The following is a 21,109-nucleotide window of genomic DNA, read 5'->3' on the forward strand; positions in this document are numbered from 1 at the left end:
TTAATTCAAAAAATTGATTTTACTTTTTATTAAAAATTAAAAAAAAAATACATATTTTCCTTATGTTGAGACTTACATGTTTGACACATGTATAATGAGTTAATTTGATACCGATAATGAATATTGGATAGAATCAACATTGAGTTTATTCCAAAATATAGGAATAGAAAGATAAAATTCATTACATGCTTTCTTAACCAAACATAATAATGGGGTCACACTAAAAAATAAACTAGTGGATATGATTAATAGATAAAATCGTATGTGCTTTACAAGAATCACTTAACTTGAATATTATATTATGCAACAAGAAGATGCACTTGTTTTCAAGAACACTTGATGGTGAACCACAAATACAAGTTCTTGCTAATGTCATATGTATTGCTTAATATTTGTATAAATTTTCAAGAAATTAAGGTAAGAAAAAACAATGTATGAGCATGTGAGGAAAGAAGGGAAAAATGATTTCCTTTTGTTTATAGGTAAATAGATAGAAAGATGAGAAATGAATTATTAAGATGGAAAGGGTGTGCAACTTTTGGGGAGCAAACAGGGATGGCCCCCTAAACCCCACCCACATAAATGAATTCATAAATATCATATCATCTGTATCCAATAAATCTATATTATTATTTTCCTTATTGCCTGCCTGCCCATGTCTCCTCCATTAAAATTTCCCACTCATAATTGTTACCTGTGACGGGAATAGGATCTCCATAGCTCAAACACTTTTTAAATATTAATTAAAAAACACCAGAAAAGGGCTAAAAGAATTAATATTAATAATACATCATAGTTTATTGTATTGACATGTAACATACTAGATGGTAGATACTACATACACATATATTAATGCTTTTGACAATCCACAAGTATAGCTATTAGCTAGTGCTCTTTCATCATCATCACCATCACCATCACCATTCTTTTTTTTTTTTCTCTCTCTATCTCTCAATCCTCACTCGCACACTCTGCACGACACAGCCAAGCTTGGGAATCCTTCTCACTATTCTAATGCACCCTATTGGACTTTGCTCTGACCAAGAGATGCCCTTTTTCTGCAATCTTAATCTCCTAGATGATTGATACAGTATTTACATGTACTAGGGCATGAAAACCTTCAAGCTCCTTTTTTTCGACTCCATTTCCATTGCTCCAACATTGCTGATCGGTGAGTTTTCTCTCGTCGGGCCTGCAAAAATTGTATCTTTTTCGCAACCCTTTTCGAAGAAGGGGTTGCGTTTTGTTTTCGCACTGCTTGTGCCTGAGCTCAGAAGATTTGAGTTTGTTTTTTCTTTCTTTCTGGGACGGGTCTGTTATTGCTCTCACTGTTCGGCCATTGTTCCATTTTGGGTACCTATTTCTTGGAATGGCTTTCTTTGTTTGCTTTGTTTTAATTTCTCTTTTTTTATTCCGATGAAAGCATCTAGCTTGTGATGGGGTTCGGATTTCTAGGCTGTTAATGCATGTGGAGGTTCTGTATTCTCTTTTGTACACTTCATGATGAGACGCTTGTTTCCTATAGTTTTTCTTCTGGTGGGTTCATTTTGAATATATCAGTTGAAGATTTGGTATGGCTTTGGCTTTAAGGGGATTGCCAAAGAGGTGTTGATGTTTTGTACGAAAATGTATAATCGATTACTCTAGAGTACCACTGTTATACTTGAGAGCTTATATTTTATGTCTTCGCATGATAAATTTCTGTAGATGCACTGGCCTTTACAACCGAAGAACTTGCCTAATGATCTCGATTTCCCTTAGTTTGTATTTTGCTTGTGTGTTGATTTTTTTCTTATATTTTGTGAAAACTTATGAAGCTTCCTGTTGAGATGTACTGGGGCATTCCCGTTTATGTTGTTTATATTATGTTCATGAAATAGTAATTTTTCACTTGTTAGGTTTACTTATCCTGATGGAGTTTACTTTGTGTAAACGATTTTCTTCTACTGTATAAGCCAATAGACAGACCTGTATAAAATATATTCTCTGAACTATTTTCTCCACCTATGTTGAAACTGGTTTGTTAATTGAAAAAACTTTGTAGTTTGAGCATAACAGGTCATGATGTTTTTGATTTGGATAATTGGATTCGGGTCCTTCATTTTTGATTGAAGATACGTTTGGTGTGATGTAGGAGAATTGACCGATGAATCAGAACCGATTTGACTTAAGAGCTCATCATTCTGGATCGACGCAATCAGAGGAGTCCGCTCTGGACCTGGAAAGGAGCTACTATGGTCATCTTAACCCTTCATCTAGTCCCTCACACTTGCAACCTTTTGCTGGAGGTACCCAGCATTCTGAGAGCAACGCTGCCTACTTTTCATGGCCTACATTGAGTCGCTGGAATGATGCAGCAGAAGATAGAGCCAACTATTTTGGGAACCTTCAAAAGGGTGTGCTGCCTGAAACTTTGGGTGGATTGCCAACAGGACAGCAGGCTACTACCTTGCTTGAATTGATGACTATTAGGGCATTTCATAGCAAGATCTTACGCCGGTTCAGTCTGGGCACTGCAATTGGATTTCGAATTAGAGGAGGTGTTTTGACTGATATTCCAGCAATTCTTGTCTTCGTTGCCCACAAAGTTCACAGGCAATGGCTCAACCATGTTCAGTGTCTGCCTGCTGCCCTTGAGGTGGGGAATTTTGGTTCTTCTGGCTATGTTGCAGGTTTCTACATGGCTTTAGTGCATCTCCTCACACTTTTCAATCAAATTATTGATTATTTACTTTTGTTGTTTCAATTTGGTTGTCTTTGTGTTATGTATTTAGTATTTTACAAATAGGTAACGTATTGCTACTATGGTTTGTGGATTTATGAATGGAGAAAAAGAGAAAATACGATAGATGCTAGATATGGGAAATTTTTAAAATGTTGGCTTGCTAAAACTTTTCACTATTCTTTTTAACTTTTCAGGATTATGTTGCAAATAAACAACGATTTAACATAAGAAACAGGTGCTGGTTATTCAGAAATTCTTGGGATACCCAATGAATGTGTTATTAAGGCTAAAAGCAGTATGCTTCTCCACATGCTTATAAGGCACAGTCAATATCATTTAGTTATTTTTGGCCTACAATGGTCTCTTATCAGAAAATGATTAAGAAATTTCTAGTATAAAAAAATAAGCTTCTCTCAAATTATGTGTATGGAAATCTGGTTGCATTAACATAAAATTTTTCTACATGTTTTAGGTATCGATTGCTGATACAATAGTCTACCAAACTACAATGTGTTCTTTCTTTTTAGTTTTTTGGCAATTTATTTAAACATATTTTATGGATGAGGAGTAAGCATACTTATTTCTTTTTGGTGATAACCTAACTTATTATAAAATGTATTTTCCTCCAAAGTTACCACTTTAAATCAATAATGGAACTTTTGCACTATTATTTACGATCTAAAGTTTGTTGTAATTTTCAATGAGTTGGCCTTTTCTATTTAATGATTCTGAAGTCATTTCTTAATTTTCGAAACAGGGACCAGGAGGTGTTTGGTGTGATGTGGATGTTGTGGAGTTCTCCTATTACGGTGCACCTGCACAAACCAGTAAAGAACAATTATATACGGAGCTAGCTGATGGCTTAAGAGGAAGTGATTCATGTGTTGGCTCAGGTTCTCAGGTACCTCTGCTTTGAAGAATCAATTTCCTCTGTATTACATTTTCTGCCTACTAAATTCAAGTAAAAGGAAAATCGTGTTTCTTAATTTGATACTAGAGAAGAGATTATCATCCTTTCCGTTATGGTCTTTATCCTTTTATTTTTGTGTTGAAAGTAGCATATATTTTGATATTTAGCACTTTTTCCTTTTCCAAATAGATTATAATGGTACCAATTAATATAATTGGGATTTATTTAAAAAAATTGACATTTCCTCCTGAATCAAATCATGGCATGACAATGAATTAATTTTGTTATACGTATTATAGATTTTATTTTATGCTTCCACCCATTCATTGGTCTATGATGGTAAATTCTCAATGATGTGTTATTCGTGTACGATTGAAGTATGCATATGAATGATGAAATGCTGGCATCTATCTGAAGTCTTGGTAATTATTTCCCTTTCTTCCTTTATAATTTCTTCTCCTTTAAGGTTGCAAGCCAAGAGACATATGGAACATTGGGTGCTATTGTCAAAAGCCGAACAGGAAATCGAGAAGTTGGCTTTCTGACAAATCGTCATGTGGCTGTTGATTTAGACTATCCAAACCAGAAGATGTTTCATCCATTACCACCCAGTCTCGGACCTGGTGTATATCTTGGTGCAGTTGAGAGGGCAACATCATTTATTACTGATGATCTTTGGTATGGAATTTTTGCAGGAACAAACCCAGGTAATGTGGTTCTAAGTTGTAGATTATCATGAATATTTTACTGGTGGTGATCAGCAAGCTGAAGTTCTCAGTCAAGCTATTTGTCCATCTTAAAATTTGGGGTCTAGCTCGTCTTTAATGCAAATAATAGGAACAAAACTTTTGTTCCTATTGCATACATGATGAAGTTGAGTTTCTTCGCATAGCAAGATGTTTCTTTAGAAAGTGTTTTGATTTTATTAGAAACTACTAACCTGGGAAAAAAGAGGAACTCTGTGCCTCTTTGTATCCTTTAAAAAATAAATGAAAAATAAAAGAGCAATTTGAAGGTTAATTAATAAATAGGTGGGTGGTTTGTGGTGTCTGCTGGAGGATATGAATTATTTGGGGAGTGTAATTACTGAAGTAAACGAGAGAGAACAAAGACTAAATAAAAAATTAAGATTGTGGGAGAGAAATAACTGTTCACATGGTAATAGTTACAAGGGTAAAATAGAGTATACAAAATGTGTACGCTAAGACTTTATATCCCGTTTCTATTTAGTTATAGATGCAAAAGAGTACTGTAAAGAAGTACCATACAGACGAAAGCTACATCTTAATTTCCTAAGGGAATGACTTGTACTCAGAATTTGAAAGGCTTAGGATAAGATTTTAACAATTATGGTTTTACAGTTAGAGGTGTTTCTGTTTAGAGAATTATCTTGAAAAGTGAAATCTGTTACGGTTGAAGGAAAATGTAATGTTGGGAGTTTTTCTGCTAATTATTTCTTTGAGGCATTATATTGTTTTGCTCGACATGAAAAAATTGTTCTGAATAATCCATGGTGTTCTTCCTGCAGTTCCTCCACAGTAATGACTACACTGATCTATTGTCTTGGTTGTGCTTGAGATCTGATGAGCCCTATAGTGTAATTTTGGTTTCATTTTCATCCCAACATTACATTATATGCTAAATCTAATTCTTTCCCCATACCTGGAGATGGTTCACTTTAGTAGTGACTTAAGTTCTTATATTGTCAAATTCATGATATTCTCATTTCGATTTTGTTGGTTATGATTCTGGCTTAGAATTCTGTTGGATCCCAACCCTTGACTGATGCACATGCACATTACAATTTTGTATTCTTGCAGAAACATTTGTGCGAGCTGATGGGGCCTTCATCCCATTTGCAGAAGATTTCAATATGAACAATGTAATTACAACTGTAAAAGGTGTAGGTGAGATTGGTGATGTAAACATCATAGACTTGCAGTCTCCAATCAACAGTCTCATTGGAAGACAAGTGGTTAAAGTCGGAAGAAGTTCTGGTTTGACTACAGGGACTATAATGGCCTATGCCCTAGAGTACAATGATGAGAAGGGGATTTGTTTTCTCACTGATTTTCTTGTTGTTGGTGAGAACCAGCAGACATTTGACCTTGAAGGTGACAGTGGAAGCCTTATTCTTTTGACTGGACAAAATGGGGAGAAGCCGCGTCCTGTTGGCATTATCTGGGGTGGGACAGCTAATCGGGGTCGATTGAAACTAAAAGTTGGTCAACCCCCAGAAAATTGGACAAGTGGAGTTGATCTTGGTCGACTTCTTGATCTCCTTGAACTTGATCTCATTACTACAAATGAAGCTCTCCAAGGTTTGCTAACATTCAGTTAATAATGCAGTTACCTCAATATTCAAAGGCTGCACTTTCTAGTGTTTTATTACTTCACAATTGTTTGAAACTTTATGATTTAGGCAAAGAAAATGAAGATAAAAAGGTTAGGTATGTATTTTAAGATTGATAGTAAGATGTTACATCTAGATGATACATTAGCGCAATGCACCTATGTATACTTTTAATTAGGTCAAGCACTGGATTAGTAGTACTTGTAGTACAATCACCCATTAATACTGAGTGAAAACTACTAATATATTTTCTAAACACCTCTCCAGCCAAAGCTGATTATAGGTACCAAACCCATTAACTAAAGCAAAGAGCATTGCAAACTTTTAAACCGACTGAACTGATCTCAAAGAAATTTGAAACTAGTATTTAACTGATGTAACTCAGAAGTCTGCACACCCTGTTGGATCAGATAAATGTTGATCAAATTGTTGATTGTATTTCTGAATGCCCTGTATTGATTTGGGCAATGCTATTTATACATTATCCTAGACCCTTCTATTCTTTTAGACCAACTAATGACTTTTTGCTTTGTCAGCAAAACTCTCAAGTAACTACCAAAACCGGAAAAGTGATGAAAAATTTGCGAAATATGCACTGGGATGACTACTCTTGGATTTGTTTAGGTTAATTCAACCACAAAAGCTAGTACATGAGGCGAGGATTACTCAAGCCTTTATACGCCCCACTTTAGCCATATGTGTAGTTGATATGTGATCTCAACTACTACTATATCAACCTTTTGCATCAAAACCTCGACCACACCCTTGGATAACACCTTTCTTCTCCTTGGGCACCGCAAACAAAAGACTTAAGTTTATATATTCTGTTAAAACATTCTAGACTATTTTTTATGATTAATTTTCATATTTTCTCATCTCAGGATTTGTTACAAAATTTCTCTGGTCTTTCATCATGATTAGAATAATTTGTTCAAAATCACTACTCCACTTCTGAGTTCCCTAATAAATTGTATTTTAACTCCATTATTCTTTTTCTTCTTTGAAATTAACTGTTTCTCCTGCCGTGTCATCTTTATAGCTTGAATTTTGTCTGAGTTTTTATCTCCACCACCATGCATTTTACCAGCATGTTTCAAATAGCTTGGCTCCAAATTCGTTTCCTCAGCTAACAGATCATTCATTTGAAATACATGGAAGTAGGATTAAATGACATCAGATTACAGAAATTTAAACACTCCGTTGCTGTCCTAGAGTTGAGAAATTTCTAGACATTAAATGGTGACTTTCCCATAACACCACTGCACCAGTATTCATGAATTGGAATAATAAAAACCAGTGAGTATGTACTCAGCTGATGTATGTTTGTGTATATATAAAAGACGAGTACAAGCATAATGACCCGATAGCGAGTGTAACATGTCCAACAAATAACAAATACTGCTAGAATAGACTTTAACCATAACTCTTATACTATGTTAAAAGTGAATTTTAAGCTTAACTTAATTCCACAAAACCGGTTTGTAAATTGAGGTTTGTACCCACTTATTTATTATAAATTGGTTTTATCTTTAGTTGATGTGGAACTTCCAACAGATAGGTAGAAGAAACGAAAATTATTGGAGGACCAAAATTTGGAATAAGTAGAACCTATTGAATGGCCACATGAGCTTCCATGTAGGATGAAAAAAAGGGTGTTCTCAAAAAATGTAACATAAGATAGTATCTTTTGGTAGTTGGACAGTAGCATTTGTATCCTTCTGAAGGCAAAAGTATCTAGAAAACAATTTAATAGCCTTTGTAGAGAGTTTGTTTAAAGCTAGAGAGATAATATGAATAAAACAAGTAAAACCAAACATCTTTGGAGATATATGTGCTCGCTGAGAGCCTAACAAAGTACGTGGTGGAGCCTTTGGTCAAGCAAACACCAGGGTTGGGTCACGGTCTTCGAGGCATACCTAACCTTTTGCTGGACAGAACAGCGGTGGCAGCCGTTGACCAGAGACAGCAGACAGTGGTTGACTGGTGACAGTGCTTTGATATCGACTTGAAGTTGAATGATAAAAGTCAGTTTGTATACTCAGCTGATGTGTGTGTGTGTAGTACAGGCATATCTCAAAGAGGAATGCTACGGCCTATGTTCCTTAACCCAAATCTAGGTACACTGAAAAACACCTTTATGTAAGCTGTACACTACAATAGCTATCATAATTTAACAAATACAAACAAAGCAGATACCTTTTCCTTGCAGAAACTATTACATGTCATTTATTATTTATTGAAATAGAAATTGAAGGAAAGAACAATATTATTGTATTTCTATCATGAAGAAGTTATATCTGTCTAACAGAAAACAGCTCAGTCAAAACCGAAAAATGAAGATAGGCATGACTGTTTAACAGAAAAAATAAAAAGAATTATATCTCTTACACAACCCCTGAAATCTCAATGGGGATGAGAAGAAAGTATCTTAGTAGCATTTATCTTGTCTCTTGGTAAAAGAAAGTGAGCTGAGGAAACGGCCTACTGATCTTGGGCTGGAACATTGAACAACAGATACAGAACCTTCTCTAGGACAAAGAAAAGATCAATTTCCGTATTTTCAGTTTTTGTTTGGAGATAGGACTGAGACAATAAAATCAGTTTGGTGGGATTCAATTAGTTCCAAAACCCACATTCTAAGAAGATGATGTCGAAACTCATCCTGGACAGTGTAGGCGTTGAAAGGTAGTGTCACTTACTATATTACCCATGCTCTAAGCCTGATAGTGTGGGCGGTGAAGGGTTGTATGGGGAAAATCCAAGTCCCATGGGAGCTAGAAAATAGGGTATAGTGGGGAATGACCTTTTCATCTTATAATTACAAATTTTCAATGATTATGATTGAAATTTGAAACTTTTCATTTTTTCCCTTTATGTTAGGACATTTTTCATTGCTTAATTATTTTAGCTTAGGAATTTTTTTCACTTTTTTTATAATGTGACAAGTATATTGCTTTTTGATGTAATGGCTTATTGCTTTTTGAATGTCTTATGTTTTTTAGTATTAGTTTTTAGAAAATAAAAGATATTTATTTGATGAACAAGGCCCATTCCTCTATTCAAGTTGTCCCATGGTCTCTTAAAGGACGGTGGCAGAAATGTTTGGAAATCTGTAAAAACATGGAGCTTAAAAGTTCACATTCAATAATCATTGTGTGGATAAACTAGCTACTATAGGGTTAGAAAATCAAATTTTGTATAAATGGTATGATGGGATGTCATCTAGGTTACAACATGATTTTTTTCATAATAATTTTCATCTACCTATGCTTAGAATTGTTTAAGTTTTTATTAGATGGGTTTAGCCCTCCATGTTTTTTGTATATTATTTTTTGTTTATTAATAAATTTTTGCATGTGAAGGAAAATGATTGTTGTGTTTTGGGATGTCTGCATAACTGAGATGTCAAAATACATAGTGATGTCTAATATGAATTTATAAAATAGAAAAATAAAAAAAAAGAACAAGGCCCATTGGTGTTTTTAGGTTTGTTGACCTAGTTAGACTTGTTCACTTGTTTGTACGCCTTTCCATTAACACTTTCAAGAAAGATTTTTAAACTGGCAGACTGAGGCTTTCAGAAAAAGTACGTGTAATAGATAAATAAGTCAGACCCGGGTTTAATAATAATGATGATGTGGGCCATGGGCCATGTTTAGCCCTGCCAAAGCCTGACCTGTTTAGACTTCTATTTGGCAACCTCATCCTAGAACCTGCTATGTTTTTCCCTGCTCTGTTATTTTCTTTTGCCAATGTTTGGTTTACTGTGTCTCTACTCAAATTTTCCCTCTTTGGTATTGGGCATTATGAGAGAAAGCAGTTGATCTCATGGCTTTCCTTGAGAGATTAGCTTGGCCCCTCAACTTCGCTAGAATTATTTATTTTCTCTGCGGCTTTCCCAGATAAATCAGCTTGAACCAGCTAGTTTCCCACATCCCAAGATTTTCCATGAGTCTGTTGGTGTCGTGACAGTCCTAGAGAATCATCCTTGCCCACAATTTATTGTGTATTCTTCAACCAATTTTTCTATTCTTTCAATTTCAAGGTTCATTATGGGAAATAATTTTTTCATTTTTTATTAAACATATATTTGTAAGAAACAGGCTGTGTGCTCAATTTCGAACATCATTTCCTATATTTGATAATGCTGTTATTTGAAAAGTATCTAAGAGCAAGCAACTTCGTTTATGGACAAAGTTCAAATATCTGTTTATATCTGTTAGGAATAATAGAGAGTAAGTTAGACACGTGTGAGACACGGGTAAGGAGAGTAATATGTTATAGTTTGTTAGAAGAGAGAGAGTATAAATAATAATTCGAGGGGGAGAGGGGCAGTAAATATTTTGTTGGGAGTTTAGATTGGATATTTTCCAGAGGAGGAAGGTTAGGCTTCCTTGGAGTGATTCTTGTATCCTGATTCATTCATGCATCATTAATACATGCATACATACATACTTTTCCATTCTTTATTCAAGAGTTGTGGTGAGGGGAGAGTCTCGATTAGGTTATTCACGTAAAGTAACCTAACATTTGGTTCGACCTGCCGGATCCAGATCGGAGGAGTTGCGCGATGGAGAACAAGATGAATGCCCTGGAGGAAAGGTAGGAAGGAAAGTTCGAGTCCATGGAAGCCATGAAAGGAAAGGCTCGAAATGCGAATGGCGACCGTGGAAGACGAAACATTAATCGCGACCGTGGGAGAAGAAGGAACCAGCGTCGGAGCTCTGAAGGAAGTCGCGATTCCGTCAACGCTGAACGCAAACGGCGACCACCAGAGAAGTCGGAGGACGAAGCGGAAGAGGACAGAGGAGATGTGTAACGTAGCGGGATGAAGCGCGTTGAACTACCAACGTTCGAAGGAGTGGACCCCATGGGCTGGATCGCGAAGGTAGAGAAATTTTTCGATCTACAAAATGTGACGGAGAGGAAGAAGATGAAGCTGGTATATACCTGTATGGAGAGAGGCGTGAGCTACTATTGGATCCGCTTCTGGCGGAAGAAGACCAGACATCCGAATTGGAAGATGTTCACGGAAGCGCTGACGTGGAGGTTCGGCAGACTGAATCGAGGCACCGTTAGAAGTTGGCGGCGGTGCAGCAGAAGGAGAGCGTCAACGAATACACCCAGGAGTTTGAAATTTTGGTGGCACAAGCATCGGGCGTGGGTGAGAGGATGGCAGAGGTGCGACAGGAGGGATCTGCCAATGCCGGCGGAGGGCAGGAAGATGAAGAAGATGAGAAAATTAACAATCTCTTGGATCTGGAGAATATGGGTAAGGGAATGGGAGAAACGGAGCTGAAGCTGAGTGCACATCAACCGCCTTTGCTGCTTCGGTACCGTCTCTTTCACATAGGTCGCACAATTAAGGGCACTCTTTTGGTTAACAAAAAGCTTTTTCCTAGGATAATACAGGTTAGGCATTCAATGATTAAAGTTGAGAAAGACCTTAGTCTGAATATGCAAAGCATAAATTCATTGGAGGTAGTGAACACAAGCATCAAGCCAAATAGAACTTATTTATCAAAAAATCTGATTACACTTTTGAGCTATGGAGGGGTGCCAAATGAATTCTTCAAGGCTTTACTAGAGAGTAATTTGGAAGATGCAAATCATGTTTTCTCCAACAAGCGGATTGCACTTCATCCATTAATAATGGCACCATTGATGAATACATTGCGGCAGAAACGATTTTATATGGAATTCCTCTGGATGAGCCATTTTTGCAGTATCATTTGTCTATACTTGCAAGGGAGGAACGCAAAAAGCTTAGAGGAGGAAAGCTATATATGCCTGAATGTTTCTATTTAATGGGGATTGTTGATCCCACTGGATGCCTAGAGAAGGATCAAGATTGTATAATACATGGGAATGACCAAATTACCAGGGATGTGTTGGTCTACAGAAATCCAGGTTTACATTTTGGCGACATTCACATAATGTGTGCCACATATGTGGATAACTAATCTTTTGTTGGACACAGCAAGTATGCAAATTTTTTCCCATGTGTTGGAACTCGCTCAGTGGCAAATTTCGGACTAGCAACCTACATTAAGGAGCCTGGTCAAAGTTATAAAATCAACGTTTCTACAGTGAATGAGTACTTTGGAGCAACAGCTGAGGAGAGAAACAGTAGAGGTCCCTGCTTTATGTCCAGGAATGTTAGGAAAATAATTGGGGCTCCTGTCCTTATTGCATTAGTGGTTAGTAAGGCAGCCATAGAGGGTCAAAGCTTGAGCACTTCTGATCATGTTAAACATGCCTTGAAGGTTCTCCAAAAATTTGTTGGACAGGATTCAGTTCCAGAACAGGNTGCCTATGTGATGACTAATTGGGTAGCCTGCCAAGAGCAACCAGATACTGTTTGTGGTACAATTATGAGTGGACTAAGAGAAGCTGTTAGCATAATTGACGTTTTGAGCACTGGAAAGGATTATATGGCGGAGGTAGAAGCATTGGAAGCTACACGGGGACAGTCAGACACCGGAAAGGATGAAGGGAGGGATATAATAAAGAGACTTGATGCAATGGGATCAGCTCAATCTTCCCTTGCTAAGTCCATTTATGAAATGTTGGAAGTTACTAGAATTCAAGAAGAATGGAAGATAATGGAGGAGGATTTGCCACCACCCAAGCCTCCAGACTGCAAATAACAATTCCTAACTTAAACCTTGAGGACAAGGTTGATTTTGAGGGGTGGAGTAATGTTAGGAATAATAGAGAGTAAGTTAGACACGTGTGAGACACGGGTAAGGAGAGTAATATGTTATAGTTTGTTAGTTAGGAATAATAGAGAGTAAGTTAGACACGTGTGAGACACGGGTAAGGAGAGTAATATGTTATAGTTTGTTAGAAGAGAGAGAGAGTATAAATAATAATCCAAGGGGGAGAGGGGCAGTAAATATTTTGAGAGTTTAGACTGGATATTTTCCAGAGGAGGAAGGTTAGGCTTCCTTGGAGTGATTCTTGTATCCTGATTCATTCATGCATCATTAATACATATATACATACTTTTCCATTCTTTATTCAAGAGTTGTGGTGAGGGGAGAGTCTCGATTAGGTTATTCACGTAAAGTAACCTAACAATATCTGATTCTCATGAGTAGAATCTTTAACGAGTTACTGATTTGATTTTCAATCAATTTTCTTGTCTCTCTCTTTATTGTCTTTCCCCCCATTCGTTCTTCAATTCATTAGATATAAAACAACTACTTCCGTTTTCTTTACTGTTTTTGGTTCAACTTTCAACTCTAGATCATGGAGGCTTTTGATTTAGATATTAAGACTGATGTCTTTATTTTTGTCTACTCGTGTAATTTTAATGTTTCTTTTTCTAATAAAGAAAACCTGTTTATGTGTTTACATCAGCCCCCTCTCTCTTCCTTTCACACTTACGCACTTCCATGTGCCTTGGATCCTGTGCCAGCTGTTTATTCTTCTGTTGACCATCATTTTTACCAATTTGCCCTGTCTCCACATTATCCCGCTCACGTTCCTTGTTGGCATTAATCAGTTGGATCTGTTACACTGGACACCCTTGCTAAGAATTGTTTTTAACTGATGATTGCCAAATTAGATCTCCCAAGTCATTTGTGTACACACAGTTTGTCTCCTGCTAACCATTCAGCCGCTGTTTTGGTGATCCTTCAGATTGAGAACACCAAACTTTGAATCTTCCAAGGCCTCTGTTTTAGCGAGCCTTCAGATTGAGACCATCAGATCATATGGAACGTCCAATTTACCAGCCCATTATGATATCTAATTTTCATCCACATGGCTGAATGACTTTTAAGCCCCTTAAAATCTCAAGCTCCGATGAGAAAAAATGTGATGAAATTTGAAAGTTTGCTACTTCTGATATAGTGAATGCCATATATAGAGGATTTAAGGCATGGCTCATTTTGCCAACCTTTAGAAATGGATTTGGAGAGTCAGTGGAAATATCCTAGCTTAGGATGGTTTATTTCATTTTGAACATTTACAGCTGACTTTTCCTTTCTTGTGTCATTTTTGTAGCTGCGGTGGTAGAGCAAAGAAATGGTCCCGCTGCTGGAATTGACTCTACAGTTGCAGAATCCTCTCCAACTGTGATAATAAAAGAAAAGCTTGAAGAGAGCTTTGAGCCTATTTGCTTGAATATCCCACATGCTCAAGTTGAAGATGAACCCTCACAGAGAATCAATCCATCATTAAGGCTCTGTGGGTTTCATATCAGAAATGAGATTGAAACAGTGCCAAATGTAGAACACCAATTCATACCAAGTTATGCTGGCAAGTCTCCAGTACGTCACAGCTACCTGAAAGAAGACATGGAACTAAAAAGTCTAGCTGAACTTAGGAGTGGCCCTGGTGAAGAAAATTTTGTTTCCTTGCATTTAGGAGAGCCGGAAATGAAGAGAAGAAAGCACTCAGATCCTTCTTTTTGCATCAAAGAATTAAAGTAAGTAGTAGGTTAAAAGATGAAGTAAGATGCAGCATATATACTAGATGAAGCGACTGTCTCATTTGCATGGCCATTCAATATGCTACAGAAACGCATTACCTTAGCATGTGGAGCCAGCCTATCATGGGAGGAGCTTCAGCAGAAAAGGGTAAACAAGGTTCACTTCTGGATGATATTCTTATTCTTTTTTTTTTTTTTCTCTTTTATAAATCTTGTTTCGGCAAAGTGATATTATTTCACTTGTGGGTTATATAATATTTTATAGAGGACAATTAGCTTGTTCTGTGTTGAATGATTTATACCACTTTTGTAGACTTTGTATTATAAGCACTCCTGATGGAGAAGCAGCTATTGCAAGTTAACGGAATGTGAAATATATCCTTGTTAAGCAGCTTCGGTCTATTTAGTATCATGTTATATCCTCGTACTCAGTTATGGAAATGGAGGGAAAAACTGTCACTTCGTTTTATAACCTTGTAAGCAGCCACAATTGCATAAAAGTCAATATTTAAAACAGTAGGGTATTGAATCAGTAATTACGGATGATCGGGCTTTTCAAAACGGGTCGGGTCCAGTCAATCCATAATAGCTCCCGCCACAACATGTTTTTCTTGCTTCTTTCTCAATCGCCCACAACGCTTTATCATTTTCACCCACCCACAACACAACACAGAAACCCACCCTGATAGAGAAAGCAAGATGATTCTGGTTTCTAAATTTCTCCATTCTCGTTATTCCAACTGAATAGTAAAGGACTGTCTGATGTTCAATTTATACAGCAAAGTAAAATAAAAATGATTATAAAAAAGGTTAAATAATTATCCTAACAAAATGTTCAATTTATACAGCAAAGTAAAATACAAGAAATGATTATAAAAAAGTTAAATAGTTATCCTAACAAACTAACAAATAAAGCAACAAATAGAATATCCAGTGAGGCAAAGGAAATAGTGCTAGCTATGATAAAAGCGTGTTTTTCTCACATCCTCCCTTGAGATGGATAGTGAATGTTCACTAAGTCTATCTTGGATAAATTATCATGAAATGGGTTAGGATAAAGTGACTTGGCTAACATATATGTTAATTGATGTTTGGAAGGAACATGAGAAATGACAATGAGGCCATCAAGAATCCTAGTACGGATGAGATGACAATCTACTTCAATATGTTTGATTTATTCATGAGATAAGGTTGAATTTTTAGCTAGTTGATTTGTAGATTGATTATCACAAAAAGTGAGAAAAGAGAATAGAATTTGAAGACATAAGTATTGTAAGAAAAGTTATGGCTCGTTTCTTTTACTAAGAGGGGGGAGGAGGGGGTAAATTGGTAATCAACAAAAACTATTTCTTTTTTGAATCTTTTTGGAAATTTTAGATGATCTTTAAAGCACACAATACAAATATCAAAATAATGTTGTAGAGAGATTAAGCATAGAAAACAAACATAGTTTTTTTATCCTAGTTCGGTCTCAGTGCCTACATCCGATCTCTTTCAATCAACCTTAGATTGAAAGACTTTCCACTATAAAGGTTTTGAGTTTTTATAACAAGGAATTATATAGATCATTCTGAAATGTAAATCTCCTCTCTAACTCACACCAATCTATTATAGCAAACACACCCTGCAGAAGAACAATCCCCTTCACTACAGTAACCCTTTGAGACTTTTCTCAAAGTACCAAAAACACCAAGCTCTTCTTCCTGGAAACACGTATAGGGAAACACCACAATCTCTTGATTTCAAAACAAAACCTGGTCAGTAAAGAATACACCTAAGTTATGCAAAATTGATCAGCCAATAAGTGTTCAATTTTAGCCTTTTCAAAATTTGCAAGCTCTTTGATTCTTGATTCTTTGAGCACTATTCACACCTACAATCTATTTCTCAAACACTCTGATATCAGATATGAAAATTCTAAATTGATCAAAGTGTAAAAAGTCTTTAATACAACACACAATATGATATTATATAGTTTTTCACATATTAGAGGCACTTTAATCGATTACAAAAATAATGTAATCGGTTACGCTTTATCAGAGTTATATCAGGATTACATTGAAACATATTTAATTGATTAAGTATTTAATGTAATCGATTGCATCTTAACAGTAAGTCAAAACAATTAAAAATATGACCAAGATTACAGTTATGACTTAGCTTGAAAACAATTTTCAAAGAATACCATGCTTAATTGATTACGTAAACACTGTAATTGGTTAAGTCCTACATTTAGACAATTTTGAAAACATTTTCTTCTTAAAAACACATAACTGCAAATTTTCAAAAGGTGTTTGCAAAGACACAAGTTTTAATCGATTTTACACATAATGTAATTAATTGAAACTTGTTGTTTTGTCACAGTTTTAAGCATAAGCAATCTGATGATCTTAATTGATTACTAAATCAGTGTAATCGATTACTTCATACATATTTGCTTTGTGCAAGTGGTTTTAGCATATGAAAACATGAGAATGCATACAACAAATGTAAAATACATTTATGATCATAGAGCGTATGCAAAAAATAAGTTTAGCAACATATGTATAAAACATAAAGATATATTTATGTTGTTGTCATGGTAACATATATGCGTTGTCATCATAAAAAACCAAACACGTGAAGGATTGAGTTTAACATTCACTTTGCTCCCCCTATCATCAATCCCCCCCTTTTTTGATGATGCAAACCATGATGTACAACACAACCATGATGCATAACCAGAAATTGTTCTATCAGTTATTTTCAGAAATATCAAATTTCAATTTTTAATATCTCTCCCCCTTCGGGCATTAGCAAAAAAGGTCTTTAGAAATAGAAATAAAATATCATACAAAGAATATTTTTCCTTATTTCAAATGTTGTTTTCGTTAAAAAAGACGTGCTTCATTTCTCACACCAATATTGGGGGAAGGGGGTAAATTGGTTTTGTATAAAAAACTAATGCTTTTGAAATACAATGAAAGAATATGCGAATTCAAATACAATGAAAGAATATGCGAATTCAAATACAGGTAATATGCAATCGATTAAATGCAGAGAGTTAGGGAGAAGAAAGTGCAAACTCAGATTTTTATACAGGTTCGGCCAACTTACCAACATCTAGTTCCTTCCACTCAACCCGAGATGGAAGCCAATGCACTATAGAGATATGAGTTTTTACAACAAGGCTTTACAACGGCCTCACATCAAAATGTAAATCACCTTTCTAACTCACTAATCTAATATAGGCAGAAACAAAAATAGACTAGTAGCAAGAACAATCCTCTTCTACAGTCAACCCTTTGAGATCCCCCTCAAAGTCAAGAACCACATTCTTCTTCCTGTATACATCACATGGAAACAACAACTCTTAGCGATTGCAACAACTCCTGATCAAGCAGTAAGTACCTTCTGTGTGCAGAATGACCAGACTTTACAAAATGATCAGTCTTGCTTCACAAGAAACCTTTAAGACTTTGATCACCACAATAATTCTTGGTTCTTGGAGCTTTTCTCTCTTCTGTAAAACTCAAAGCTTTAATTTGAAACTAGATATGAAAGTGTAATTTTTCAATTGTCTTACAGAATTCAAATCATGCGTCTGTTTATAGTATAAGTCATATCAGACACATTTTAATCGATTATGCCATTATTCTAATCAAATACATCTCACAGTTATAACAGAATAATAACAATCAAAGCCATTAATTGAATGCTCAATTAATGTAATGAATTGTAATTAATGTTTGGTCAACATATTTAAAAATATGACCGTTGTGACAATTATGTCAAACAATGAAACAATTTTCAAATCTTTAACTAACTTAATTGAATACATGATCCATGCAATCTATTAAGTTGTAACATTTATTTTGAAAACTTTTCTTCTCAAATTCTTCACAACACACTTTGAAAAATATTTATGCAAACGCACGAGTTTTAATCGATTTAACCACTAACGTAATCGATTCAAAACTTGTTTTGCCACAATTTAAAACTTAAGCTGTTTGATGACCTTAATTGATTATAATGACAGTGTAATCGAATTGGTCATGTAGATATGCTTGGTGCATGCGATTTTACATTTCCAAAACACATTTTATGCATACACAGATACAATCACATTTGAAACACAGTAGTATGCAATTAATGATCACAATATGTTCAGAAATATGCTTGTACAATTTTTCACAATGAGCATAAGCATATATCACATATAACACACACATGTGTTTTTATTAAACAATGTGTTGTCATCATCAAAAACAGATATCACAAAAATTGTGGGTGGAGCTAAATTTGTGCTCCTGCTATCAACATTTTCAACAATCTTCCCCTTTATTTATGATGCACAACCATGATTAACAAAACCATGTTTATACAATCCACAATAAAACATAGTTCAATTATCTCATATAACATAGTTCAATTACATTAAATATTCTCCCCCTTTGGACATTAGCAAAAAAGGCATATTTAGTTTAATGTAATTGAAACAGAGATAATACAACAAGTAGAGATGCATCAATTAGTATAACAAAATAAATTTGATGCTCCCCCTGTCAATAATCTTCACATGTTTAATTATTTTCTCCCCTTTTCAGTATCATGTGAACCATTTAATAACATACAAAACTTCCCCTGTTATTATGCTTATTATACAAAGCATAGATGCATAATACAAATATATCAGAGTTATGTATGAGCTAAACATGTTCAATCAATGTATCATAGTAATTTTAATCACTTAATATCAGAGAAGTTTGATACATGTTGAAACATCACAACAATTTAATCATTTATAATCTCATATTCAGTTTCACAACGAATTAAGCATAAAGAGATATAAGATGAATAAATATATCATGAGTTAACATATAACATATCATGAGTCAAAGTATTACATATCAAAGGTATAAACACTTCAAACCCAATGACGAAACCCAATCGATTAGAACTTCTTGTTAATCAATTTTTGCTGCAGAGTAATGTTGATTTTCCATCTTAGCCCAGTCAACAAATTGTATTCCTGCATAACCTTTTAGGCTTTTCTAGATCAAGCAATTTAGTAATCAATGTAGTATATCAATTATCACAGTTAAAGTATGAACATGCAATGATAAGAATGTAACAATGAATTTCCTTGTTTAAAGGTTTTGTAAAGATGTCATCCCATTGATGTAAGGTATCTACATATTCGACTTTAATTTCACCCTTAAGAATGTGGCATCTTATGAAATGATGCCTTATTTCAATATGCTTAGTTTTAGAATGAAAAACAAGTTTCTTAGTTAAGTTTATTGCACTGGTATTATCACATTTTAGAGGAATATGATATAAAGATATGCCATAATCTTCTAGTTGGCTCTTGATCCAAAGAGACTGAGCACAACAACTCCCAGCTGCAATGTACTCGGCTTTTGTGGTAGATAATGCCACACAAGCTTGTTTTTTTGAATGTCAAGATACTAGAGAACATCCTAACAGATGACATGTCCCATTAATACTATTTTTGTCTAGTTTACAGCCACCAAAATCTGAATCACTGTAACCTTCAAGGAAAATGTTTATTCCACTAGGATACCATAGTCCAAGACTCTTGGTTCCTTTTAGATACTTTAAAATTCTTTTCACAATAGTTAAATGTGATTCTTTTGGTTGTGACTGAAATCTAGCACAAAGACAAACATTATGCATGATATCTGGTCTACTGGCAGTTAAGTACAATAAAGGTTCGGTCATACCTCTATACAGTTTTTGATCAACAACATTGTCGTTTTCATCAAGATCAAGATAACAATTTGTTGCCATAGGTGTCTCAGCTTCTTTGCAGTCTAACATCTTGTACTTTTTCAACAGATCATTGCAGTATTTAGATTGATGAATAAAGATACCATTTTCACTTTGCTTAACTTGAAGCCCCAGAAAGTATGTGAGTTCTCCCATCATGGATATTTCAAACTCTTCCTGCATTGTCTTAGAAAACTCTTTGCATAAAGCATAATTAGTTGAACCAAAAATGATATCATCAATATAAATTTGTACATACAATCTATCATTTTTGGAATTTTTAATGAAGAGGGTTGAATCTACTTTACCCCTATTAAATCCCTTTTTTCCTAGAAATTCACTTAGACGCTCATACCAAGATCTTGGTGTCTGTTTCAGTCCATATAAGGCCTTCCTTAGTTTGAAGACATGATCTGGATGCTTATAGTCTTGAAAGTCTGGTGGTTGTTCCATGTAGAATTCTTCTTTAATATACCTGTTTAGAAACACACTCTTAACATCCATCTGGTATAATCTGAATTTCATTACAGAAGCAATGGCTAGTAGAATCTTTATTGCTTCCAGTCTGGCCACTAAAGTGTAAGTTTCATCATAATCGATTCCCTCTTCTTGACTGTAGCCTTTTGCAACTAATCTGGCCTTATTCTTGATGATTTCTCATGAATCATCCATCTTGTTTATGAAAACCCACTTTGTGCCTATCATATGTAGAGTTTTAGTTCTTGGAACTAGTTCCCACACGTTGTTTCTTTTAAACTGATTCAACTCTTCTTGCATGACCATTATCCAATTTTCATCCTCAAGTTCAACCTCAATATTCTTGGGTTCAATCTTAGACACATATGTTACATTCATACATAATTGATTGAGCTACCTCCTAGTGGAAACTCCTCTTGTTAGATCTCCAAT

At 35.3% G+C, this 21,109-nt stretch overlaps 2 protein-coding genes across 5 annotated transcripts; one reads left to right on the plus strand and one right to left on the minus strand.

The window, feature by feature from the left end:
* Window positions 1–871: 871 nt before the first annotated feature.
* LOC106768133 lies at window positions 872–14,819 on the plus strand. Of its 4 annotated transcripts, none has more exons than XM_014653098.2 (7): window positions 872–1,171; window positions 2,135–2,638; window positions 3,483–3,626; window positions 4,102–4,342; window positions 5,456–5,956; window positions 14,002–14,425; window positions 14,517–14,819. In XM_014653098.2, the coding sequence occupies exons 2-7, from the start codon at window positions 2,147–2,149 to the stop codon at window positions 14,530–14,532; spliced, it is 1,818 nt and encodes a 605-aa protein (XP_014508584.1). In that variant the 5' UTR covers window positions 872–1,171; window positions 2,135–2,146; the 3' UTR covers window positions 14,533–14,819. The 4 variants fall into 4 exon arrangements, with proteins under 4 accessions (XP_014508584.1, XP_014508586.1, XP_014508585.1 ...); XM_014653099.2 differs by lacking the exon at window positions 872–1,171 and adding an exon at window positions 1,204–1,353; XM_014653100.2 differs by having other exon boundaries at window positions 14,002–14,819.
* A 5,051-nt stretch (window positions 14,820–19,870) lies between these two features.
* On the minus strand, window positions 19,871–20,704 carry LOC111241944 (uncharacterized mitochondrial protein AtMg00810-like). The gene has a single exon (XM_022782699.1). The coding sequence runs from the start codon at window positions 20,702–20,704 to the stop codon at window positions 19,871–19,873; it is 834 nt and encodes a 277-aa protein (XP_022638420.1).
* Window positions 20,705–21,109: the final 405 nt, after the last annotated feature.

This window comes from Vigna radiata, chromosome 7 (assembly GCF_000741045.1).
Source record: "Vigna radiata var. radiata cultivar VC1973A chromosome 7, Vradiata_ver6, whole genome shotgun sequence".
Lineage (NCBI taxonomy): Eukaryota > Viridiplantae > Streptophyta > Magnoliopsida > Fabales > Fabaceae > Vigna > Vigna radiata.

Bases quoted from the DNA above. Each gene is read 5' to 3' on its own strand.
- LOC106768133 (XM_014653098.2), top strand. From the start codon at position 2,147: ATGAATCAGAACCGATTTGACTTAAGAGCTCATCATTCTGGATCGACG. The intron at 2,639-3,482 runs GTGGGGAATTTT...TTTTCGAAACAG, and splicing joins GTCTGCCTGCTGCCCTTGAG to GGACCAGGAGGTGTTTGGTG. The intron at 5,957-14,001 runs GTTTGCTAACAT...TCATTTTTGTAG, and splicing joins TACAAATGAAGCTCTCCAAG to CTGCGGTGGTAGAGCAAAGA.
- LOC111241944 (XM_022782699.1), bottom strand. From the start codon at position 20,704: ATGGATGTTAAGAGTGTGTTTCTAAACAGGTATATTAAAGAAGAATTC.